This window comes from Camelina sativa, chromosome 7 (genome assembly GCF_030686135.1).
Source record: "Camelina sativa cultivar CO46 ecotype springtype chromosome 7, ASM3068613v1".
Taxonomy (NCBI): Eukaryota; Viridiplantae; Streptophyta; class Magnoliopsida; order Brassicales; family Brassicaceae; genus Camelina; species Camelina sativa.
In genome coordinates this window covers 9,285,178-9,309,806 of record NC_141886.1, presented here as the reverse complement: position 1 = coordinate 9,309,806, position 24,629 = coordinate 9,285,178, and the positions used below count along the sequence as shown (strand labels likewise).

Genomic DNA, 24,629 nt, shown 5'->3' with positions numbered 1-24,629 from the left:
AGATCGAGTAGGACAAACACGTGCTATTATACCCAAATGTCTTATACAAGAGACAAAACATCATTTTTTTTTTTATTTACTTGGCCAACAGGCCCAACATCACCGTACGCATAGAGATAACAAACGTCGGTCTTCTTTTTTCCTTTTTTTTTTCCTTTTTTTTTTTTTTTTTTTTTGGAAAATCCAAAGACACAACCAACCTGCTCGGTTTCTTAACACGAGAAAGAAGAATAAAATAAAAAAGAGTGAAGCTTGTATAGGAAGCAAGCAACAATAGGTCAAAGAAATTAGAGATTTTTTTTTAAGAGATAGAACATTATAAAAGCAGAAGCAAACAAAACCATAACCCATAAGAATAGAGATCCACAGGATTAATCTGACTCTGATACCATAATAGATTTGATGAGAGTAAAAATACAAAGGTGTTTAAAAAAAATTAGTATTAGACTCTAATGATTATAATGTTACAACTTATGTTCTCTTATATATACAAGAGATTTCCTAAACTAAGATAATGTAAATGTAAATAATATATTTAAATAAATGTAAATATTCCTAAACTATACATTCTAAATTCTTCTCAATCTTCATAATTTACATATTCTTGGGTTTGTCATCTCCACCGTGGTCGATCTCCAGTTTTCCATATCTCAATAAAAGAGAAACGTCTTCTGTCGTCTATAGAGCCAAGACGCAGCTTCGTCTTCCATGAAACTTTGAGGGAAATTGAGTTTCTCTGAATCATTGTAACCTTCTCGCACAAAATACTCATCCATCCATGACAGCCATGGACGCAAACCTTCACCGGTAAAGATCGGAATCGTAACGAGATCCCTAGCGTTAGATTCAATCCGAGCACACAAACGCACCATTTGATAGAGATTGAGTTACAGTCCTCAATCACCTATCACACCGTAACAAAGCACGCAGGCTCCCTTCTCACGCAGGAGAAGCTTCAACAACACACAACCTTCAACATGCCTCACCAACGAACGCCACAGCACCTATTTATACTAAAGGTTCTAACATAGTTTGTTATGGAAACGTAAATGACTTCTTCTTCTCTCCAGCTTCATTCTCACGTGCACTCTCGTTTGCACATGTTCTCTTTTACCTCTCATATACACTCTTATGAGCTTATCACTATCTGGTGGAAGAAGTTAACATTCAAGTAGTTTCTGTAACTGGGATGGGCGGTATTGGCAAAACTACCCTGGCACGACAAGTTTTTAATCATGAGATGGTGAAAACTCATTTCAAAGGAGTTGCGTGGGTCTGTATTTCACAACATTTTACAAGAAGATATGTGTGGCAGATGATCTTGCAGAAACTTAGTCCAAAACATGATGAGCAAATATACTCAAATATGACTGAAGACGAGCTTCAGGAAAAACTTTTTGGACTGTTGGAAACCAGTAATTCTTTGATTGTCTTGGATGACATGTGGAAAGAAGAAGATTTGGACAGAATAAAGCCTGTGTTTCCATCAAAGAAAGGTGACATCTTATTCTTAAACTTACACTACCCTTTGATTAAGAAATATATTGAACATGACAAGGAATACACATGTGATATATGTATATATTTTGTTAAAATACATTGCAGGATTGAAGGTAATACTAACTTCTCGCAACGAGAGTGGCTTTACATGCAGATCCAACATGTGTCCCTTTTAAACCAGAATGCCTAAACCCTGGAGAAAGCTGGACACTTTTCCGAAGGATGGCATTTCCTAGAAAAGATACAGCTGGTAAGCTTTCAAGGATTTTTTTTCTAAAATTATAGAAACTTCTTTTACGTTTAGTTGCATCATATCTTCATTTCAAAGCCCAAGTACTACATTGTGATGATGTGCAGAATTTATAGTTGATGTGGAAATGGAAGAGATGGGCAAGAAAATGATCAAACATTGTGGAGGACTACCATTGGCCATTAAGGTGTTAGGAGGGTTGTTAGCTGCCCAACACACATTAAGTGAGTGGAAAAGGGTATATGATAATATTGGATCTTTCATCGTAGGAGGGACAAGCTTCAATGATAGAAATATCAGTTCAGTATATCATATTTTGTATATGAGTTTTGAAGAGCTGCCTCTTTATTTGAAGCAATGCTTCCTCTAGCTTGCCCATTTCCCAGAGGATTTTACAATATCTGTTGGGAAATTGTCCTATTTATGGGCTGCAGAAGAAATACCAAGGCCGAGGTATTTTGATAGAGCAACCACTCGAGAGGTCGCAGATGGATATATAGAAGAATTGATGATGAGAAACATGGTGATTTCTGAACGAGACAGTGATACTTCAAGATTTGAAACATGTCACTTACATGACATGATGAGAGAATTTTGTCTACTTAAAGCTGAAGAAGAGAATTTCATACAGATTGTTCGTGGGAGATCAGTTGCAAACTCTAAAGCTCCTTGTAAATCTCGCAGACTAGCCACTAATAAGTATCATCTAGAGGAGGTGATGATGAATCCAAAACTTAGATCTCTCTTGATTGTCAAGGATGATTGGTGGCATGTTTTGGTTAGTTCAGGTTTGTTATCTGGCAGACTACAGTTGTTGAGGGTTTTAGATCTCTCTGGTGTTAGTTTTAAAGGAGGAAAGTTACCTTCTAGCATTGGAAAGCTCATCCACTTGAGATATTTAAGTTTATATCTCGCGAAAGTATCTTATCTACCATCATCCATGCGAAATCTGAAGCAACTTCTCTATCGAAACCTATTTGTAGACATGGAGTATTCTTCAACCTACATGCACAATGTCATGAAAGAGATGCGAGAATTGACATACCTCGCTCTTCCGCGGAGAATACATAATGAGGTAAAGATGGAATTGGGTAATCTAGTCAACCTGGAGACGTTGGACAGTTTCTCAACAAAGAGAAGCAGTTTGAGTGATCTTCACGGCATGACAAGGCTTGGGGCTCTCTGTATCTTATTCATGGCGGGTGTACTGTGGAAGCTTTATCTTCAGCCCTAAGTGAATTGAGACACTTGGAGAATCTGACTATATATAATAACCAAAAAAATGATGAAGCAGGATTAGTTTTGGATTGCGTTCATCTCAAAAGTCTGACGTTGAGGACATATATGCCAAAGTTACCTGATGAACAACACTTGCCTTCTCGCCTTACAACCGTATCTCTAAGTTATTGTCGTTTGGAAGAGGATCCTATGCCGATTCTAGAGAAGTTGCTTCATTTGAAAGAGGTCAGTTTCTCGAATAAATCTTCATCTGAAAGAGGTCAGTCTGCTCAGGCGGTGGGTTTCCCCAGTTGCATACGCTTGACTTCTATGGATTAGAGGAATGGGAAGAGTGGATAGTAGAAGAAGGCTCCATGCCCCTTCTCCATATTTTGTCTATCAGTCAGTTTAAAAGATTAAAGCAGCTTCCTAATGGGCTGCAATTCATCTATTCTTTAAAGGATCTGAAAATCCAGACAGATCATTTGGAATTCAAGGAGAAATTGTCTAGAGGAGGAGAGGATTACTACAAAGTCCAACACATTTCTCTTGTTCAACTTTACTAAGACTGATCTCCAAGAAAGCTAGTATGTTGTATGCGGTTCAATTCATGGGTATGCTTGTCAATATGTTTGTCGAAAGAGAGAGCGAGGGAGAGAGGGAGAGAGAGAGAGAGACGGTTTTCACCAACTCTGGTACGACAAATTCATATCTATACCTTTGCTGATTCAGTGAATCAAATATTTTTGACAAAATATATAAAGCAACACAACTTGGAATCTAATAAAAACAAAGGTTTCCCTTTTTACAGGTCGGGAGCACTCAGAGCCGGACTTGACCCCATTGAAATGAAACATTGCAATGGGGCCCCCCCATTTTTTGGAAATTTTTTTGATACAATGAGGCCCCCAAATACTCAAAAAATGTTACTTTTCAGAAATTTTAAGAGGTTGTTACAGTTTTTTTAGGACATTTGTATCTATATTTTTAAAATTAGATGTTTTGTTTAACTGATTTTTCTTTTTAGTCTATAGTTTTTATACTAGGAAAATTATGACTATATTTTTTTAAAATTTGTATGGGGCCCCTAAATGCTTTGGTCGGGCACTGGGAGCACTTACTGCTGATATTTACGAGGGTGTTGGTTTACATATTTGTTGATCATGTTTTTCATAAATACTGTATTTTTTTTTTCAAAAATCTATATTGCTACATATATATATCCATAACGGATTAGAGATTGATGAGCCTGAGCTTATTCCTATGGACTTGGAGATGAGCTCAATTATTGAACTCTGTTTAGTTTAGAAGGTAATGGCGATTTTGGTTACTAAAAGCTATGTGTTTCAATTATTCTCTAGATTATAATCGTGTCTAACCTAATCAAAGCTACCGACAGAAAATGTGCCATCAACAATTATAATCAACGGTAGAAAGTTTATGGAAACATTGCCGTACACAAATATCCGATAATGAAATTAGAATCCAATAACCTATGTAAACACATCTTATTACCTATGTAAACATGTTCTGCCTCATTGGCTTTAAGCCAATCTTGTATATTGTTGCCAAAAAAAAAGAAAAAAAAAATTAGAATCCAATAATAGTTAAACTGTTTTTTTTTTTTTTTTTTTTTTGTGTGGAACAAATTAATGTAATCAGAGAAGTGATAATATGGCTTCAATTATGCTTATAAGAATTAAATTATGGCCATTCATTTTCACAAAAGCTGGTCGTCGGATAAGAGTCAACTATTCTCTACTCAATCTATTAGCTAAAAGCCTAAAAACACAAAGAACTCACACTTTCTCTTCTTCTAAAATATTGATTGGATCAAAAAGCGATTTCGAGAAAGGTGAGTCATGTTGATTTTATTACTTTTTTTCTTTAGTTTTATGTCTAAGCTAGTTCTCGGATCTTTTCATTCTTTTGTGTGCATGTATTTTTTTTATAGTGTTTTCACAAAAAAGTAAAAATTTATAGTGATATAATGTAATATAATTGTCTCTATAGAATGATCTATGGATTGAAACATTCCACCCTACTTATATATACCTCTTTCGAGAAAAGGTATATAATTGTAAACTTAGGGAACCTAATCTAGTGAGTGTTGATTACTACTTTCATTTCTTTGGTTAAGCAGGAGACTCATGGCTGAGACACTTTTGTCATTTGGAGTCGAGAAGCTTTGGAACCTCTTTGTCCGAGAATCTGAGCGATTTCAGGGAGTTAAAGAGCAATTTGATGAATTAAAAAGAGATCTGGATATGTTAAGGTGCTTTTTAGAAGATGCAGATGCCAAGAAACATACAAGTGCAATGGTGAGAAACACTGTAAAAGAGATCAATGAGATTGTCTATGACGCAGAAGATATAATCGAAACTTTTCTTTTAAAAGAACAAGTTGGAAAAACAAGTGGCAACAAGAACCCTGTGAGAAGGTTTTTCAAACACAGGGGGCTTGCTTTCGATATGAAAGCCATAAGTAAGAGGATCTCTAATGTGATTCGCGATATGAATAATCTTGGTGTCATTGCCAATGAAAGGGATACACAATCTCTAATAGAAAGACAAAGGGAAATGCGACAAACATTTTCTAGCGATAATGAAGATCATCTTGTGAGCGTGGAGAAAAATGTTGAGCAACTGGTTGGCTATTTGGTGGAGGAAGATAGAAGTCAAGTGGTTTCGATAATCAGGATGGGTGGTATTGGTAAAACTACTCTTGCTCGACAAGTTTTTAATCATGAGATGGTAAAAAAACATTTCGATGGAGTTGCGTGGGTGTGTATCTCACAACAGTTTACAAGGAAAGACGTTTGGCAAACGATCTTGCAGCAGCTTAGTTCAAATCAAGATGACCAAAGGGACTCAAATATGAGTGAAGTCATGAAGCTTCAAGACAAACTCTTTCGAGTGTTGGAAAGCAACAATTCATTAATTGTTCTCGATGACATGTGGAAAGAAGAAGATTGGGACAGAATAAAGCCTGCGCTTCCATCAAAAAAAGGTGACATCTTCTGGTTCATATTTTTCTAAATATATTAGGCTTTGACTAAGAAAAATATGGAAGCTGAAAAGGCATACCTGCGTGATATATTGTGTTCTGCTTAAAATTTAACATATATATTGCAGGATGGAAGGTATTACTTACTTCTCGCAACGAGAACGTAGCATTACGTGCAGATCCTACATGTGTCATTTTAAAACCAAAATGTCTAACCCCAGAAGAAAGTTGGACACTTTTCCGAGGGCTAGCATTTTCTTGGAAAGACCCAAGTCACCCAACAAGTAAGTTCCCAAAAAAATATAAAAATACATTTTATGCATCTATCATTCTTTAAAGCCAAATTCATGATGATGTTGTGCAAAAATTGAAGTTGATGTAGAATTCGAAGAGATGGGTAGGCAAATGGTAAAACATTGTGGAGGACTACCATTGGCTGTTAAGGTGTTAGGAGGGTTGTTAGCTTCCCAACACACATTAAATGAGTGGGAAAGGATATATGAGAATATTAAGTCTCACATCACCGGAGAGACTAGCTTCAACGACAAAAATATCAGTTCGGTTTATCATATATTGTCTTTGAGCTTTGAAGAGCTGCCTGTTTATTTGAAGCAATGCTTCCTATACCTTGCCCATTTCCCAGAAGATTACGCAATAAGTGTGAAAAAGTTGTCCTACTACTGGGCAGCAGAAGGAATAACAAGGCCATGGTATTACGATGGAGCAAGTGTTCGAAATGTTGTATATGGATACATAGAAGAATTGGTGAAGAGAAACATGGTGATTTCTGTAAGGGATGAGTTGACGTCAAGATTTGAAACATGTCACTTACATGACATGATGAGAGAAGTTTGTCTATATAAAGCTGAAGAAGAAAATTTCGTGCATATTGTTGATACTACAAACTCTCAGTCCCATTGTAAGTCTCGCAGAATCGCAGTACACAGGCTTCATGAAAGATATGAAATATATAATCCAAAATGGGAGATGATGAATCCAAAACTAAGATCTCTCTTGTTTATCCGTCATGAGGGATCAAGTTTATGGTTTACAAGGCTATTGTTGATGAGGGTTTTAGATCTCTCTTATGTAGAGTTTGAAGGAGGGAAGTTACCTTCTAGCATTGGGAATCTTATCCACTTGAGATATTTGAATTTATCTTGGGCAAATGTATCTCATCTACCTTCTTCTATGCGGAACCTGAGGAAGATGGTCTATTTAAACCTACTTGTCAGTTATGGTGGATATCCAGTCTACATGCCCAATTTCATGAAAGAGATGCAAGAATTGATATACCTCTATCTTCCAAACAAGATGGATGATAAGACAAAGATAGAATTGGTTAATTTAATCAACCTAGAGACATTGGAGAATATCTCAACAAAGCATAGCAGTGTGAAGGATCTTCAACAAATGACAAAGCTAAGGAGACTCTCTATCGATATCAAAGGCAAAGGGTTTGCTATGGAAACTCTCTCTTCATCTATAAGAGAAATGAAACACTTGGAAGATCTTACAATATATGGGGGTTTCAAGAATGATGATGACAAAGAAAGATTTGTTTTGGATTGCGTTCATCTCAAACAGCTGAATTTGACTATATATATGCCAAAGATACCTGATGAACAACACTTCCCTTCTCACCTTACAACCATACATCTAAGAAATTGTCGTTTGGACAAGGATCCGATGCCAATTCTAGAGAATTTGGTTCAGTTGAAAGAGGTTTGTTTATGGTCTCAATCTTTCAGTGGGAGGCTAATGGTTTGCTCGGTCGGTGGATTTCCTCAATTGCAAAAGCTTAAAATAAAGGGACTAGATGAGTGGGAAGAGTGGATAGTAGAAGAAGGCTCCATGCACCTTCTTCATACTCTTTACATTGACAGTTGTCCAAAATTAAAGGAGATTCATGTTCCTCCTGGTGGCTTTCCACAATTGCACGAGCTTCAATTACAGAAACTGAATGAGTGGAAAGAGTGGATAGTAGAAGAAGGCTCCATGCTCCTTCTTCATTCTCTTTACATTGACAGTTGTCCAAAATTAAAGCAGTTTCTTGCTGGTGGGTTCCCTAAATTGCATACGCTTAGATTATATGGACTAGATGAGTGGGAAAAGTGGATAGTAGAAGAAGGCTCCATGCCCTTTCTTCATTCTCTGTATATTGAGTGGTGTCCAAAATTAAAGCAGTTTCATATTTCTCCTGGTGGCTTTCCACAATTGCACGAGCTAGAATTAAAGGGACTTAATGAGTGGGAAGAGTGGATAATAGAAGAAGGCTCCATGCCCCTTCTTCATTCTGTCAAAATTAATGAGTGTCCAAAATTAACGAAGATTCGTGCTGCAGGGTTTCCACATTCTGTGGAGAGATTGTCAGAAGGAGGAGAAGATTATCAGAAATTTAAACACATTCCTTCTATTGGATTTTGCAGCCAAGAATGAGGCTCTCAGCAATTGCTGACGAGACTATGTACAGAGCTGTAGTGATAGTGTTCGGCGAAATGTCTAACTGATACTTGATCTCTTGTAGCTTGGTCAGTGAGCACGAACTCTACTTGGTATGACAAACTCATATCTATCTATTACTTTGCTGTTTAAGAGAGAGAGAGAGATAGAGAGAGAGAGAGAGATAGAGAGAGAGAGAGAGAGAGAGAGAGACCTGAGGTATGTCATTCTGCAATTACTATAGTTATCTCTATCTTGTACGTCTTTTTGTGTGTTACCAAGCGACTCTAGGTACTTTCACTGCTACAATCTTAATCTATTAATGTAACATTCCTAAGAGCATTCCCATTGGTTATACCTTTGGGATGTCGCCAAAATTTTTAATAATAATAAAAAAAAAAAGTTTTAATCAAAAAATATCAGAGATCTGTGTCTCTGCCCAGATTATTTTAGATCCTCAGAGACACGGTAACATGTCAAAAATTCAGTGGCTACGTTTTGTTTTGGTTTCTTTTGTTTTTTTTTTCTTTCTCTTTTCTTCATTTGCTCCTCTCTCTGTCGAAACGAAACGACAAAAGCAAATATCGTTTTATCAAAATCAACATCTTCTTCTTCTCCGATTCCGCTTACTTCTTCTAGGCAAGAAATTTTTGGTGACACAATCGTCGCGCCGCAGCTTCGTCTCCAACCAGAGTTCGGGTAAGATCCCATAGAGAGTCTCACTCAAAATTATGTATCCAATTTTGTAAACTTCAGAGGTTCTAGGTTTGAATTGTTAACGAAGCTTCTTCTAATTCTCCATTGTTGTGCACATTGGGGATAATATTATGTGTTTGAAGAATGAAGAAGATCCGGAACCAAAAAGGTAACCTCATCAAACTGTTTCTTCTAGTTATAGGTGTCTTTGATTCTATTGTATTTGTAATTTATAAATCGAAACGCAATTTCAGATACTCGAAGAGCACGACCTGTGAAGAGAGCTAAATGAAGTCAAGAAGCAGGTACATTGTATTTTATTTGTTTCTGTATTTTTTTTGTATCAACAGTCGAACAAGAATTGTGTTTTTCGACTTTGGTGTTGAGATTGATTACTTGATTGTCTGCTTTATGAGGTTTGCTCTGTATTGATACTAATCACTGTGTTTAGTTTGGGTGTTGAATTCGATTGAAGTTTTGAAATTGATAGGGATTTAGTTAGAATGATGGGTTTGTCTCGGTAGCTGATGGGTTTGTCTCTTTCAGAGATGAGCCAAACAAATGGTGGTTCTATTCTCTTATAATGTGCTTTCTTGAAATGGAACTTGTTCAGGTGTGTTTAATCTCTTCGAATGGAATGTAGGTGTTGGTGGTTGGTTCCTCCTCAGAAGGTGGCTTTCTCAGGTGTGTTTAATCTCTTCTCTTTGCTGTGAAATATTTTAACCAGAAATGGTGGATCAGATGTCAAAACTTGAGCCTTATTGACTTTGTAGGTTCAACAAACCTACAGATATTCCAGGAACCATCACGAAGACTGCACCTGATCTCCATTACGCATGCAGCTTCAACAGGCTAGCTTAAAGCCACATGGTATGTCTCTCTTCTATCTCCTTCATACTCTCAAGCACAAACTTACTTATTCTCCACATATAGTTTCTTAGGTGTGAAGCTATGTTTGCTCGTCTCTAGTTGATTAGAATTACCTAGACTAGACTACATTCTACCTGCATATTTTAGTTTAATTGATATTGCCTCATTTTGACATCGACAAAGAAGCTCCAAATTCTTGTTTGTTCCCTAGATCCTTGATCATATTGCCGAGGCGGCTCTTAAGCACACTTATATCACATTGTTCTGAGTTTGTCAGCGGCTCAAGCTCAGCGACACCAGTGTTAACGATCGTTGCTGTGGAGGAACAATAGTCAATGTCTGAAATTATACAATGGCTTGAATTGTTGAAACTGGTTTTGGTTTGTGATTGTTGTGCAATGAGAGGATGTTTGAGAGTTAGAGGCAAAATGGTTTTGGTTTGTTTGATTGTTGCTTGTAAAACAAGTTCTCTGATTTTTTAAAAATTTGGCTTAGAACTTGGTTAGGTATTGCATACATTATATAACCAACATTTATAATATTATAAAATATACTGATAAGGGTCCCAGTCAAAGCAAAGATAAAAACACACAACACAAGTTTCTTCACGCAAATTTCTCTGCCTTTTCTCATTTATATAGAAGCAAATAACATGAAGCAAATAACAAATGGAATCAATCGTGATTCCTAAATAACAGGGAAAATGGGAAAGTGATAAAGTGGGTTCCTCACAACAAGGAAGACCACTTCATGATTATTTGCAGAAACATTTGAAATAAATAAACCAATTGGTTAAGCCAATTACTCTTGGTACTCCATTTCTAATTCTTCATATGATTTGATCGTCGGTTTAGCACTTGACCATTTGTTGACCCATCATATACTTAAAACACATTTCTAATAAAAATTATATAAGATACCCATATTTAGAGATGACGAATGGGAAGAGAAAATATAAAATCAAGGGGGTGAAGATCTAAACTTAGATTAGTATTATTTTTAATATTATTAAAAATTAGAGACACTGATTTGAAGATGACTAATGGGCATGCTCTAAGTTGATAACTTTGTGTTGGAACTTGTGGTTCACTATTTCTTCCAATGACCCCTCGTATATAAATAATGCACTCTACTATTTATTCATGGTTAAAGATGGAGACTTGTGGCTGAGACTATTGCATGTATTATTAGGTATTTAATAGCTTTGAAAGCTCCTGAATAAAAAAAAAAATATGAATATTCGTAGACAGTTTATGATGAGTAATTAAGTTATTGGGATAAAACGTCATAATACCTTTCGTTGGTGTAAAGATTAAGAAGCAATAGAAGATATGACAAGTTGTAGAAGACATATTACTAGTTCCATGCATGGTTTCCAAACCGAATTGTGATCTTTGATGTTGACTTGAGGCCTAGTTCAAGCTCACAGTTTCCTTCTTATTTGGATCAAATATTTCCTTGTTGCTACCTCCCCATGGTTGAGATCACGTTGTTCATTTGTTCATCTTTTTTTGGCAAAATTAAAATTTCTTATTGATTATGAGTATGACGTCAGTCATTGACAATTTGATGATATAGGAAATACTGACCAGATAATGGATCATGACCTAATTTTTCACATAGAGCTTCGTGTTCTGATGTGTTTAGAATCATCAAACAAGTAACTATTTTGCAGGTTGGGGAGCTATATAACTTACTGCTCATAAACATCCAGTATCTGCAGGTTCAAAACTCAGATGTTTTAACTCCTAAAGAATGTTTGACATGGTAAAATTAAGAATGAATGAATGTTTCCTAGGAGAGGATTATATGGGTAAGCTTTCAGATGATTAAGATGTCAATATATATGATCACTTCTCTTGTCAGACTTAGAAAAGCCACTATATTATATCCTCAGTACAAGGTCTAATCTTTCAGGGAACTCAGATCATAAGACTTTAATAGGTACTGCTCATAACCTGAATTGATACTGATATCTTGTGGTTGAGTAAAGACTTGAGGTTAAAAAGAAGCAAATAAAGCGATTGGCATTATAACCAAAAAATTTCGTTCTGGAATTGAAATTGCAATCTGCTTTACTGAGATTGAAATAGAGAAGCATTTGTTTTTGTTTTTGTTATGATGTTCTGCTTGTTGGTGTTAGCTTAACTTTTCCTCAAGTGTATTCTTGAGGAAACAACCTTCTTCAATCCAAGACTGCTCAACTCTGTTTTACAGAGAAGATCTCACAACCACAAACCTCCTTCGAAATCGAGCATCTAGGTTCGAATTTAATTGTATTGGTGGAGAAATTGGGTATAAAGGATCAATCTCTGGGAGCTTCTCATAGGAAATTGAGCTCCCAGAGATTGTTACGTATATCAACAGAGAAAGCAGACCCCATTGGAAATTCATCTACATCGTGATTTGTTGAGATTGCTATCGTTTACTTGGTGAGGCCCTCTTCTCTCTAAAGTAATGCAAGTTATGGCTTTTATAATTTTATCTTATTGCTATAACTTCTTGTGTAGAGAAGAAACATCAAACTTTATGGGATGTCAAATTCAGCACCTGAAAGCCGGCTGGACCAGAGTTTAGTGGTGGATTAGAATCACATTGTCCCACCTGTGGAAGATGTACTGAAGGAGGAAGCTTTATCAAATACAGAAACTCATCAAAATGCTTATGATCAAGAAGCTCTACTCAAAATCAAAAAATCGAATTTGCAAGTTTTGGTTTGACTACTAATTAGCAGTACTATGGTACAATTTTCACTCAGGTATGCTCACTTTTGTGCTACAATTTATATGTAGCTATGGTCACGTTCATAGAATTGTTAGCTGATATATGCCACAATACAGTTATCTCCTCTGTTTATAGGTTTTTAAGTGGTTGTGCGTTCTTACATGTTTGCAGCTTTTGACCAAAAAAAAAAAAAAAAACATGTTTGCAGCTAATTTGAATTTAGTCTTTTGTGTGGTTTCTCTTCTTAGGGCATTCCTTTTTTAGTTATGCAGAGAAGGGTAATTTTTGCTTGCTTCTATGAACTTCCAAAATGAGTGAGAATGAGGTTTAAGATTCCTTCTTCTCTCAGTATTATCATTGTCGCGTAGCAATTGTTTTAAATCCCAGTCCGTACAATGACCATAACTGGTTTAGCACATGAGATTGTTGCTGCTGGTGCTAATTAATAGTTAACAACCCTGTCTCTTGTTTTCTTGTTTCTCTGAATTTTGCTAGAACGCACAGTGACTTCTGTCTTTTATTTTAATGGTTTTTTACCAAGCTGGACCAAATTAAGTGAAATATAAAATAGGAAGTTTCTGGTCATTGTTGCCTTTAAGACTTTTTGTCCAAAGGTTGTCGGTTGGTGTTGACTTGGAGTCAAGTCTAATAATGTATCTAAAGCAAAGTTAAAACACTAAAACTACTTTCTTATACAGATCTGTTGGGCGAGAAGCGATTTAGGAGGTGATTATTGTTTTGATTTCTTTGGTTTCCCGTGGAAGAATGAGCTTTGATCTTTTGTTTATTTTTGCATTTTGATTATCTCAATATTCTACATGTCTCTTCAATCTTCAAAGATCTGTAAATTAAGATTCCACAGAATGATATATTGGTTCTGTAAATTTTTCAAAATATGATCCGAATTATATAAACTCATGGACCCTCTAATGATTCTTAACTACTAATTTCATGGTTAAGCAGGGGGACTTATGGCTGAGACACTTTTGTCGTTTGGAGTTCAGAAGCTCTGGGAACGTCCTGTCCAAGAATCTGAGCGACTTCAGGGAGTTAATGAGCAATTCGACGAACTCAAAAGGGATTTAAACTTGCTTAGGTCCTTTTTGGAAGATGCAGATGCTAAAAAACATGCAAGCGCGTTGGTGAGAAATTGTGTGGAAGAGATCAAAGAGATTGTTTTTGATACAGAGGATATAATCGAAACATTCCTTTTAAAGGAAGAGCTCAGGAAAACAAATAGCATCAAGAAGCGTTTGAGAAGACTTTCTTGCATTATATCGAATCATAGGAAAATTGCTTCAGACATGGGAGGTATAAGTAAGAGGATCTCCAAGGTGATTCGTGATATGCAGAGTTTTGGAGTGCAACGGATGATTGTGGATGGTGGCGAGTGTTCACATCCTCTACAAGAAAGACAAAGAGAGATGCGAAAAACGTTTTCTAGCAATTATGAAAGCAATCTTGTGGGGTTGGAGGAGAATGTTAAGAAATTGGTAGGCTATTTGATGGAGGAAGATAGTAATCAAGTAGTTTCTATAATTGGGATGGGTGGTATTGGAAAAACAACCCTGGCTCGACAAATTTTTAATCACGAGATGGTTAAGAATCATTTCGATCGTGTTGCGTGGGTGTGTATATCACAACAGTTTACAAGGAAATATGTGTGGCAGACGATCTTGCAGAAGCTTAGTTCTAAACATGATGAGAAAATATACACAAATATGACTGAAGACGAGCTTCAGGACAAACTTTTTGGACTGTTGGAAACCAGTAATTCTTTGATTGTCTTGGATGACATGTGGAAAGAAGAAGATTGGGACAGAATAAAGTCTATGTTTCCATCAAGAAAAGGTAACATCTTATTCTACTTATTAAGAAAAATATAGAACATGAGAGCATACGAGTGTGATATATTACTTAAAATGTATTGCAGGATGGAAGGTACTACTTACTTCTCGCAACAAGGACGTTGCATTACGTGCAGATCCAACATGTCTTATTTTTGAACCAGAATGCCTAACTCCTGATGAAAGTTGGACACTTTTTAGACTTATAGCATTTCCTAGGAAAGACACAACAGGTCAGCTTTCAAGGAAAATATATATTCTTCATGTTAAAATAAAAAAAGTAAAACAACTCTTATCTTTAACATGACTTGCTTTCAAAGCCCAAATTCTACATGATGATGTTGTGCAGAATCTGAAGTTGATCTAGAAAGAGAAGAGATGGGTAAGAAGATGATCAAACACTGTGGAGGACTACCATTGGCTGTCAAAGTGTTAGGTGGCTTGTTAGCTTCCCAACACACATTAAGTGAGTGGAAAAGGGTTTATGAGAATATTAGATCTCTCATCGTTGGAGCGACGACCTTAAATGACAGAAATATGAGTTCGGTTTATCAGATTTTGTATATGAGCTTTGAAGAGCTGCCTATATATTTGAAGCACTGCTTCCTCTACCTTGCCCATTTCCCAGAAGATTTTACAATATCTGTTAGGAAATTGTCCTATTTATGGGCTGCAGAAGGAATACAAAAGCCGAGGTATTATGATGGAGCGAGTATTCGAAATGTTGCAGATGGATACATAGAAGAATTGGTGAAGAGAAACATGGTTATTTCTGTAAGGGACAAGTTGACGTCAAGATTTGAAACATGTCACTTACATGACATGATGAGAGAAGTTTGTCTGCTTAAAGCTGAAGAAGAGAATTTCTTACAAATTGTTCACAGAAAAATAACTACAAACGCTAAGTCTCCTTGTAAATCACGTAGACTCACTGTACATCGGCATGATGGAACATATCATTTGGAGGGGGAGAATCCAAAACATAGATCACTCTTGTTTATCAAGAAGCAGTTCCGTGGAATGGTAATGTGGATGGCATCAGATTTATTCTTTTCCACAACTGCACAAGCTAGTATTATTTGGACTAAAAGAATGGGAAGAGTGGTTAGTAGAAGAAGGCTCCAGGCCCCTTCTTCATTCTCTGCGTATTGCTTGTCGTAACTTGAAGACGCTTCCTGACGGGATGCGATTCATATATTCTTTAAAGGAAATAGAAATGGAACAAGAATGGAAGGAGAGATTGTCTGAAGGAGGAGAAGATTATTACAAAATCCAACACATTCCTTCTGTTATATTCACACCAAGTTACATGAAAAAAAAAACACTTCCCTTCCCACCTGAACTGATTATTGTTTGGTGGAGGGTCCAATGCCGATTCCAGAGAAATTGCTTTAGTGGAAGGAGGTTTGGTTTATGGTCTCAATCTTACTGTGGGATGGGAATGGTTTGTTCAGGCGGTGAGTTTCCTCTAATGCGTAAGCTTTTATTATCGGAAGTACGGGACTACGAGAGTGGGAAGAGTGGAGTAGAAGAAGCTCCATGCCACTGCTTCATAGTCTGAGAATCTAATATTTTCCAAAAGTAAAGAAGCTTTGTGATGGGCTGCTATAATCTAGTAAGTATCTGAGTATTGATGCTCTGAGCAATTACTGGATACATGTACCCATGAAAAATATTATTGTCCTGTTTTATGTGTCTGTGATTTTTATTTTGGGTTGATGTTGTATGTATATAAAACCAGTGTTTATCCCATAGTGTTACAACATCCATACCCAAAAATCATAACATTCCATAGAGTTATGTCTATTGCGGAGTGTAAAAAAAAAAAAAAAAAAAGACCAGATATTGAACGTATAGGTGAAGTTATGTAGTTTTGTATCTCAACTCAGAATGTGAGAGTAAAATCACAAAGTGAAGACTCCACTAAACCTCAAAGCAGACTCTGTTTTACAGGTTTTGTCTAGAAGAACCTTAGAGCATATGTATTGGTAGAACAAGTGAAAGTTTCTCAGATATATTATTTTAATAGATTTCATATAATTTAATTTTTAATTTAAATTTTAAAAAAGAAAAAATAAAACAAAACTAATAGAATGATGATATGTATGAGATAAGTCTCTCACCAAGTTTCTCATGGTTTTTCATATGAGAATCGTTTCTCTCTCCTCTCTAACTTTTTATTATTTTTATTTTTTATATTATTGAGAATCAAACCTCCAATGCACATACTCTTATAATCATCTCACTTCCAACAAAATTTGAGGAGAAATTGAAAGGAGGAGAAGATTACTAAAACATTTTAACGTATTACGTTTGTTCAATTAATTTAATTTGTGATGAAGAGGAGGAATGCTCATCAAGAACAGTGTATCAGGTCAAACTCCTCTTCCTATCTTAGTCAGCATTAAAAACGAAAATCATAACACCAAATCGGTAATTTGGAATTATGTCATTTTTAAGAAACGTTAGTAAAATAACACTTTTTATTAGTATGATATGTTTCCACTTTTCAAGAGTCTGTTTTGGGGTTTATTTCTTCGCTTCCTAGTCAAAGAAGAGAGAAATGAAACTCTCCACAGCTGGTTTTTGTTTGTTTGATGCTAGCATTTACTACAGTGCTGTCAGATTTTATCATGAGTGAGTGAGACCTTGGAGAGCTGTATCATCATCACCTGTGTTAAGGTGTTGCTAAGTTTCGTAGTGCATGGTTTTTTTTTTCTAAGATGAATGAGTCAATGAGAGGTAAGCTTAGATGCTAACCGTAACAAATCTCATATTATATTGTTTCTGTGATCTACTCGAAAGTTTTATTTATACAGAAACTTTAAATTAAACTAAGCTTGGACCGATTTAAATTTTCATATAAACCAAAATGTAAAAGAGACACGTGGAATTTAAGAAGTGGCTACAATAAATTTGCCTGTAAGAATTTTTGGAAAAATGATCCACACATCATCTTCACTGCAGCTGGTTGTTGGATAGTATTGAATTGACTTGGAGTCAACTCTTATAATGGATCTTTAGCAGAGTTCTAGCTAGACAATAAACAAATACATCAGTTGGACGAAAAGAGATTCCTGGAGGTAATTTTTTTAAAATAGTATTATTATGTTTCTGTCTATAGTCTGCAATGGAAGAAGGTGCTTCGATCCCATGTATCTTGCATTTTTTGTTTAACTCTCAATAGTCAATATTGTCATGTCTCTGTCCAAACGACTGGACTTAATCCCGCAGAATAGTTTATTTAGCCTGAATTTTCCAAAAATAGTATCTGAATTATGAACTCATGTTACCCTCCTCTACTTTCATGGTTAAGCAGGAGACTTATGGCTGAGACACTTCTGTCGGTTGGAGTTCAGAAGCTTTGGGACCTCCTTGTCCGAGAATCTGAGAAATTTCAGGGAGTTGAAAAACAATTTAATGAATTAAAAAGGGATATAAACTTGGAATCAACTCTTCATATGGTCATTAAATTACTTTGATATTTACTTGGAATCAACTCTTCTAATGGGTCACTAGGGGAGTTAAAACACTAAAACTAGTTCTTTTTACAGATCTGTTGGGAGGAAAGCGACTTGCTTGAGGTGATTATTGTTGATTTTATTGTTTTTTTTTTTAAATAGTTTTCATGTGATATTTTGTATTTTGCATTTTTATTATCTCAATTCTTCATGTCTCTCGTCAATGATCTGTGGATTAAGTATTCCACATAATAACAAATATTGATTCTGTAATATTTTATAAAATACGATCCGAATTATGAACTGATGGATACTATTCAAGTGATTATTGACTGCCACTTGCATTGCTGCGCAAGAAACTTAGGCTGAAACACTTTTGTCATTTTGGAGTTCAGAAGCTTTGGGACCTTCTTGCCCGAGAATCTGAGCGATTTTGAGGGAGTTGAAAAGCAATTTAATGAATTAAAAAAGGATTTAAAACTTGTGTGAAACAGAGGATATAATCGAAACATTTCTCCTAAAATAAGTGCTTAGTAAAACAATAGACATCAAGAAGCGTATGACAAGACTTTCTTGCATCTCATGATTAAAAACTGTTGTGATAATTGATTAAGAAGAGCTATATAACTGGGATGGGCGGTGTGTATATCATCCATTATCACAACAGTTTACAAGGAAATATGTGTGGCAGACGATTTTGCAGAAGCTTAAATCCAAAACACCACGAGCAAATACTTTCCTTTACTAATTAATGAGAATAATACTTTCCTTCGTTAACTCTTAGCATAATCTTGATACCCTCCTTCCTTCATAATATCGTGCATCTAGATTCCAAATTGGGTATAAAGGATCAATCTCTGGGAGCTTCTCCTACGAATGAATTATTGAGCATCCATTTACCCCAATTTTTCCTCAAAATCCAACTATAGTTTGGAGTTTAGATCACTAAAGAAAGCAGACCCCGTTGGAGATTCAGCTGCATCGTGATTTGTTGAGACCTGGTGTGAGGCCCTCTTGACCATAATTGTTCCAAGGGATATACTCTTTGTTTTCTTGTTTCTGTGAATTTTTCTACAATGCACAGTGATTTCTGTCTTTTCTTTTTTTTTTACCAGGCTGGACCAAATTAATTAAAATATAAAATAGGAAGTTGCTGCCTTGCTGGTTAGTGTTGTCGCCAAAGGTTGTTGGTAGGTGTTGACTTGTAGTCAACTCTGGTAACGTATCTTAAGAAAAGGTAAAACTACTTTCCTTATACAAACAGATCTGTTGGGCTTATATACTACATTTTTTTTTTTTTGGGTGAAACATACTACATTTTGTTTTTAGCGTTGACGTTCAACTTATTTACATAATTTTCTAAAATTTGCATAAAAAACAATAAGTAAAATATGGAAATCAAATTCGATTATCTTCGTAAAATACAAAAATCGAAAAAATCAATTATTTTCCTAAAATATCTCTACTAAATTGATTTCTATTTCCTAAACTAATTTCAGTTTATACTTACACAATTTTTACATTTAATAATAATATATTTTCTGTCTTTCTTTAAAATTAAAATATCTCAATTTTTTCTAAAAAATAAACAATCTAATAATATTCTACATAATCGATTTCAAATTTATTAATTAAAATTTATAATTTTTATAACTTTTCTACACTTAAAGCAAATAGAATTCAAAATGAAAATTATAATTTTTTATAAAGAAATTTCTAAATGAAAATTATATTTTTTTATAAAGCAAATTCTAAATGAAAATTACAATTTTTATATACTTAAAGCAAATAGAATAACAAATATCTCAATGTTATTATATAAAACTAAAAAAATTATAATTTATATTTCATCCAACATAATTTTTTTTTGTTATAGAAAACATGGAAAAAAACATAAAATCTATATAAAAGAATTAAGTAATTAATCAAAAGTTTAATATTATACACTCTATCGATATTTAAAAAATTAAAAATCGAAATATAATTATACAATTTTAATTCCAATCGTAACAAACAACTGCGGGTTAAAATCTAGTTGTTTGTATTTCTTTAGTTTTATGTTGGAAGAATGAGCTTTGTTCTTTTGGTTTTTTTCTGTTTACTTTGCATATTTATTAAGATTCCACACAATCGTAATATTGATTCTGTAATTTTAAAAGTATGATTCGAATTATAAACTCATGAACTCTCTAGTGATTATTGACTATTAATTTCATGGTTAAGCAGGAAGCTTATATTATGGCTGAGACACTTTTGTCTTTCGGCGTTCAGAAGGTTTGGGACCTCCTTGTCCGAGAATCTGAACGACTTCAGGGAGTTAATGAGCAATTCGACGAACTCAAAAGGGATCTAAACTTGCTTAGATCCTTTTTGGAAGATGCAGATGCTAAGAAACATGCAAGTGCGTTGGTGAGAAATTGTGTGGAAGAGATCAAAGAAATTGTTTTTGATACAGAGGATATAATCGAAACATTCCTTCTAAAGGAAGAGCTTGTAAAAATAAATAGCATCAAGAAGAAATGTTTGAGAGGACTTTCTTGCATTAGAATGGACCATAGGAAAATTGCTTTAGATATGGCAGGTATAAGTAAGAGAATCTCCAAGGTGATTCGTGATATGCAGAGTTTTGGAGTGCAACAGATGATTTTCGATGGCAGCAAGTATTCACATCCTCTACAAGAAAGAGAAAAGGAGATGCGAAAAACATTTCCGAGCAATAACGAAAACGAGCTTGTGGGGTTGGAGGAGAATGTTAAGAAATTGGTTGGCTATTTGGTGGAGGAAGATGGCATTCAAGTAGTTTCTATAACTGGGATGGGCGGTATCGGTAAAACTACACTTGCTCGACAAGTTTTTAATCATGAAATGGTTAAAAACCAATTTGATGGCGTTGCGTGGGTGTGTATTTCGCAACAGTTTACACGAACATATGTGTGGCAAACGATCTTGCAACAGCTTAGTTCAAAAAATGATAAGCATGTAGAGACAAATATGAATGAAGAAGACCTCCAAAAAAAGCTTTTTCAATTGTTGGAAACTAGAACTTCTTTGATCATCCTAGATGACATGTGGAGAGAAGAAGACTGGGACAGAATAAAGCCTGTGTTTCCACCCAAAAAAGGTGACATATTATGCTTCATCTTATATTCTACATGTGTAAGGTTAAGATAAAAAAAAAAAAAATAGAACATGACAAGGCATACCCGAAAGATATGATTTTGTTTTGCTTAAAAGTTAAAATGCATTATGCAGGATGGAAGGTACTACTTACTTCTCGCAACGTGAACGTTGGATTACATGTAGATCCCACGTGTGTTATTTTCAAACCAGGATACCTAACCCATGATGAAAGTTGGACACTTTTTCGAAGGATAGCATTTCCTAGGAAAGAGACAACAACGGGTAAGGTTTCAAAGAAATACATATAAAAGACTCTTTTCTGCATCATGTCTTGCTTTTAAAGCCCAAATTCATGTTGATGTTGTGTAGAGTTTAAAGTTGATGTCGAATTCGAAGAGATGGGAAGGCAAATGATAAATCATTGTGGAGGATTACCATTGGCTGTTAAGGTGTTAGGAGGGTTGTTAGCTTCCCAACACACATTAAGTGAATGGAAAAGGATATCTCATAATATTAAATCCAACATTATTGGAGAGACTAGCTTCAATGACAGAAATATCAGCTCTATTTATCATATTTTGTATCTGAGCTTTGAAGAGCTGCCTATTTATCTAAAGCACTGCTTTCTCTACCTTGCTCATTTCCCAGAAGATCATCCAATACGTGTTTGGGATTTGTCCTATTATTGGGCAGCAGAAGAAATACCAAGACCAGTGGCTTACAAAGGAGCAACCATTGAAGAGGTCGGAGATGGATATGTAGAAGAACTGGTGAAGAGAAACATGGTTAAACGAGATGTTAGTTATTGGGGATTCAAAACATGTCACATGCATGACATGATGAGAGAAGTTTGTCTACGTAAAGCTGAAGAAGAGAATTTTGTACACGTGGTTGATACTTCAAACTCTCAATCTCCTTGTAAATCTCGGAGGATGGCGGTACACTGGCTTGATGAAACATATGATCCGGAAGCAGAGATGGTGAATCCAAAACTTAGATCTCTCTTGTTTATCTGGAACCAGGTTTCTGGTTCTCATGCGGGATCAAGTTTATGGTTTACGAGGCTACAGTTGATTAGGATTTTAGATCTCTCTAGAGTTGATTTTGGAGAGGAATTACCCTCTAGCATTGGAAAGCTTATCCACTTGAGATATTTGAGTTTGTATGACGCAAAGTTAACTCATCTACCTTCTTCTATGCGGAATCTGAAGCAGATGCTCTATTTAAACCTAACGACACGTAGTTCGCCCTACATCCCCAATATCATGAAAGACATGCGAGGATTGGCATATCTTTCTCTTCCGCGGACGATGCATGATAAGACAAAGTTGGAAATGGGTAATCTAGTCAACATGGAGATGTTGGTGAATTTCTCCACAAAGCATAGCAGGGCGGAAGATCTTCAAAGAATGAAAAAGCTACGACATCTTGTGCTCTATAACGATGGCCAAGGGTGTACTAGAGAAATTCTAGATTCATCTATCCCAAGTGAATTGAGATGCTTTGGATATTATAAGATCGATGATGAAGAGATGGATGGGTGTTGAAAGATGATTATATTCGCTGGGTTTCTATCATAACTCTAGTACTTTGCTGATTCAGAGAGCAGAGACTGAGACATGTCATTCGTGCACTAGTATATATACAATTCTCTTTGTGTTTGTCTTTTATCCTATTTGGCTTGAATTCTATAATCTTTTATCTCTGTATGTAACTTTATAAGTTTATAACTTTCCTAACTGCTTTGAATTTGTGACTATTTCCTGCAATGACCATAAATTATATTCACTCCACTATTCATGTTAAAGATGGAGGACCTCCTTGTTACAATTCTTAGAAGCGAAGGAAGCTTTTTAGATGGCCAAGAGTTGAGGTCTCAGAGGGGAATGGATTCGCTAGGGATGCGAAAGAGTCTAACATTTGTGACTTGTACAGTGGTGGAGGTAGCATGGGGACGCCATTAGGTACACCGTCCCCGTCTCGGAAACGTTTCGGGGACGGAAACGGCTAGGAAACGCCATCTAAACGTCTCTCAACACAAACACTAATCTAAATGTAGAAGATGATGACGTGTCTTGTTAATTGTTTTATTTGTATACACATGACTACTAACTTAAGTCCTAAATGGGGGTTTCTAATGTTAAAAGTGTTATTTTGACTAACAAAACCACTTGATAAATATAAAAAAGCAAACTTTGGGTAGTAGGACTTATATATATTAACTTATAGGTATATGTTTATTGAAGTACTCATGTCGTCCTTGTTTCTATAAATTTTTGCTTCGCCGTTTCCCGTCCCCGTACACATACCAGTTTCTAGTCTCCATACCCGTTTTAGTGCTATTCCGGACCTATGAATTTACGAAATTTTTTCTTTTTACTTGAACTTTTAGAAGAAAAATCAGAAATAATTAAAAATATGTTTATTGCCTCCCGTAAACAAGGTATTTTCAAAAATGTAAAAATGCTTATTTTTTCATTCCTTTTTCTTGACCATTTTCAAAACAGTCTCTTTTTATATACAAAATGACTAAATTACTTTTTCTTTGAGTAACAGTCACCCAAATCGAAAAAAATTTTTTTGCCAAAATTTATTTATCCCGCTAAAATCAAAAGAAATTCCGCCAAAAATAGAAAAGTTTTCCCGCCAAAATTACGAAATTAGATTTTTCCGCTAATAATTTTGAAAACTTTACCTTATAAAAAACCTTGTAAACTTTTTATAAGGTTTTATATAATATTTTAATAAGGTTTTAAAAGACATTTACAAATTTTTATAAGGTTTTTATAAGATTTTATGAAAAATTTAGAAGGTTTTAATAAGGTGTTTTATAAGGTTTCTATAAGGTTTATACTTATAATTTTTTTTTCAACCAAATTAAAATATAACTCCATGGTTGGTTGCCCAAAGTGGAGGATAAGAGTTTACAAAAGAAAATTCAGAAACTAAAGATCTTGAAGAACGAGCAAGACAATCTGCCCTCACATTCGACGCCCGCGGGATCTGGGTAAGAGTAAAAGAGGGAAAAGATAATCTGAGAGAATTGAAATTGTCCAACAAATTCGAAAAAGCGGGCCAATATTCGAGAGACTGCACCATCGCGACTAACTCTGAACAATCCGACTCGAAAGCTTGACAATCAATCCCCGCCGCCAGGAGGGACTCTATAGCCCTAATCAAGGCTTGTAACTCTGAATGGAGTGGTGTAGGACTGCATCTAAGACTCCGTGCTCCCAAGAGTAGCGTCGTATCTTCACTATTACAATAACACCACCCTAGACCCACAAAAGGATCTGAACCTTTCCATGATCCATCAACCTGACATTGGGGAGAAGGATCCCGTACCTCCAAAGATGGCGAAGAACCCAAATATCTCGAAGAGAAAGATTTGGCCTCCTCCCACAATAAATATCGTATAAATATTTTAAAATTGTTTAAAACCTTATAAAAATCTTGTAAATTTCTTTTGCCATTATCAAAATTTTTGTGAGAAAT

At 35.4% G+C, this 24,629-nt stretch overlaps 3 protein-coding genes, 1 long non-coding RNA gene and 1 pseudogene across 19 annotated transcripts; all 5 read left to right on the top strand.

Annotated features, from left to right (window-relative positions):
- Nucleotides 1–1,883: 1,883 nt before the first annotated feature.
- On the top strand, nucleotides 1,884–3,606 carry LOC104704474 (putative disease resistance protein At1g59620 pseudogene; annotated as a pseudogene).
- A 977-nt stretch (nucleotides 3,607–4,583) lies between these two features.
- Nucleotides 4,584–10,481, top strand: LOC104700804 (putative disease resistance protein At1g59620). 15 transcript variants are annotated; one of them, XR_015561714.1, is made up of 10 exons: nucleotides 4,584–4,823; nucleotides 5,112–5,977; nucleotides 6,103–6,258; nucleotides 6,348–8,635; nucleotides 9,056–9,115; nucleotides 9,256–9,281; nucleotides 9,367–9,417; nucleotides 9,756–9,796; nucleotides 9,886–9,982; nucleotides 10,194–10,481. XR_015561714.1 is itself a non-coding variant. In XM_087458023.1 (4 exons), exons 2-4 carry the CDS (start codon nucleotides 5,119–5,121, stop codon nucleotides 8,411–8,413), a joined length of 3,072 nt encoding a protein of 1,023 aa, XP_087314149.1. In that variant the 5' UTR covers nucleotides 4,584–4,823; nucleotides 5,112–5,118; the 3' UTR covers nucleotides 8,414–8,833. The 15 variants fall into 15 exon arrangements, 2 of the variants coding, with proteins under 2 accessions (XP_087314149.1, XP_087314148.1); XR_015561715.1 differs by lacking the exon at nucleotides 9,256–9,281 and having other exon boundaries at nucleotides 10,260–10,481; XR_015561718.1 differs by lacking the exons at nucleotides 4,584–4,823; nucleotides 5,112–5,977; nucleotides 6,103–6,258 and having other exon boundaries at nucleotides 8,502–8,635; nucleotides 10,169–10,481.
- Nucleotides 10,482–11,780: 1,299 nt separating this feature from the next.
- Nucleotides 11,781–16,332, top strand: LOC104700801 (putative disease resistance protein At1g59620). Of its 2 annotated transcripts, XM_087458035.1 has the most exons (6): nucleotides 11,781–11,926; nucleotides 12,200–12,414; nucleotides 12,493–12,740; nucleotides 13,670–14,557; nucleotides 14,640–14,786; nucleotides 14,903–16,332. In XM_087458035.1, exons 4-6 carry the CDS (start codon nucleotides 13,678–13,680, stop codon nucleotides 15,712–15,714), a joined length of 1,839 nt encoding a protein of 612 aa, XP_087314161.1. In that variant the 5' UTR covers nucleotides 11,781–11,926; nucleotides 12,200–12,414; nucleotides 12,493–12,740; nucleotides 13,670–13,677; the 3' UTR covers nucleotides 15,715–16,332. The 2 variants fall into 2 exon arrangements, with proteins under 2 accessions (XP_087314161.1, XP_087314160.1); XM_087458034.1 differs by lacking the exons at nucleotides 11,781–11,926; nucleotides 12,200–12,414; nucleotides 12,493–12,740 and adding an exon at nucleotides 13,297–13,432.
- Nucleotides 16,333–17,506: 1,174 nt separating this feature from the next.
- On the top strand, nucleotides 17,507–18,319 carry LOC104700800 (uncharacterized). The gene is made up of 3 exons (XR_015561729.1): nucleotides 17,507–17,636; nucleotides 17,873–18,017; nucleotides 18,108–18,319. It is a non-coding gene; the product is annotated as an uncharacterized LOC104700800 (long non-coding RNA).
- Nucleotides 18,320–18,852: 533 nt separating this feature from the next.
- On the top strand, nucleotides 18,853–22,927 carry LOC104700799 (putative disease resistance protein At1g59620). Its single transcript, XM_010416392.3, has 5 exons — nucleotides 18,853–19,017; nucleotides 19,130–19,251; nucleotides 20,241–21,135; nucleotides 21,267–21,416; nucleotides 21,504–22,927. The coding sequence occupies exons 3-5, from the start codon at nucleotides 20,253–20,255 to the stop codon at nucleotides 22,679–22,681; spliced, it is 2,211 nt and encodes a 736-aa protein (XP_010414694.2). The 5' UTR covers nucleotides 18,853–19,017; nucleotides 19,130–19,251; nucleotides 20,241–20,252; the 3' UTR covers nucleotides 22,682–22,927.
- The last annotated feature ends 1,702 nt before the right edge of the window (nucleotides 22,928–24,629 follow it).

Excerpts from the sequence above, each read along its gene's own strand:
- LOC104700801 (XM_087458035.1), top strand. The coding sequence starts at position 13,678 with ATGGCTGAGACACTTTTGTCGTTTGGAGTTCAGAAGCTCTGGGAACGT. Across the intron at positions 14,558-14,639 it reads TATGTTTCCATCAAGAAAAG|GATGGAAGGTACTACTTACT; the intron begins GTAACATCTTAT and ends AATGTATTGCAG. Across the intron at positions 14,787-14,902 it reads TCCTAGGAAAGACACAACAG|AATCTGAAGTTGATCTAGAA; the intron begins GTCAGCTTTCAA and ends GATGTTGTGCAG.
- LOC104700804 (XM_087458022.1), top strand. The coding sequence starts at position 5,119 with ATGGCTGAGACACTTTTGTCATTTGGAGTCGAGAAGCTTTGGAACCTC. Across the intron at positions 5,978-6,102 it reads TGCGCTTCCATCAAAAAAAG|GATGGAAGGTATTACTTACT; the intron begins GTGACATCTTCT and ends TATATATTGCAG. Across the intron at positions 6,259-6,347 it reads AGACCCAAGTCACCCAACAA|TTGATGTAGAATTCGAAGAG; the intron begins GTAAGTTCCCAA and ends CAAAAATTGAAG.
- LOC104700799 (XM_010416392.3), top strand. The coding sequence starts at position 20,253 with ATGGCTGAGACACTTTTGTCTTTCGGCGTTCAGAAGGTTTGGGACCTC. Across the intron at positions 21,136-21,266 it reads TGTGTTTCCACCCAAAAAAG|GATGGAAGGTACTACTTACT; the intron begins GTGACATATTAT and ends TGCATTATGCAG. Across the intron at positions 21,417-21,503 it reads TAGGAAAGAGACAACAACGG|AGTTTAAAGTTGATGTCGAA; the intron begins GTAAGGTTTCAA and ends GATGTTGTGTAG.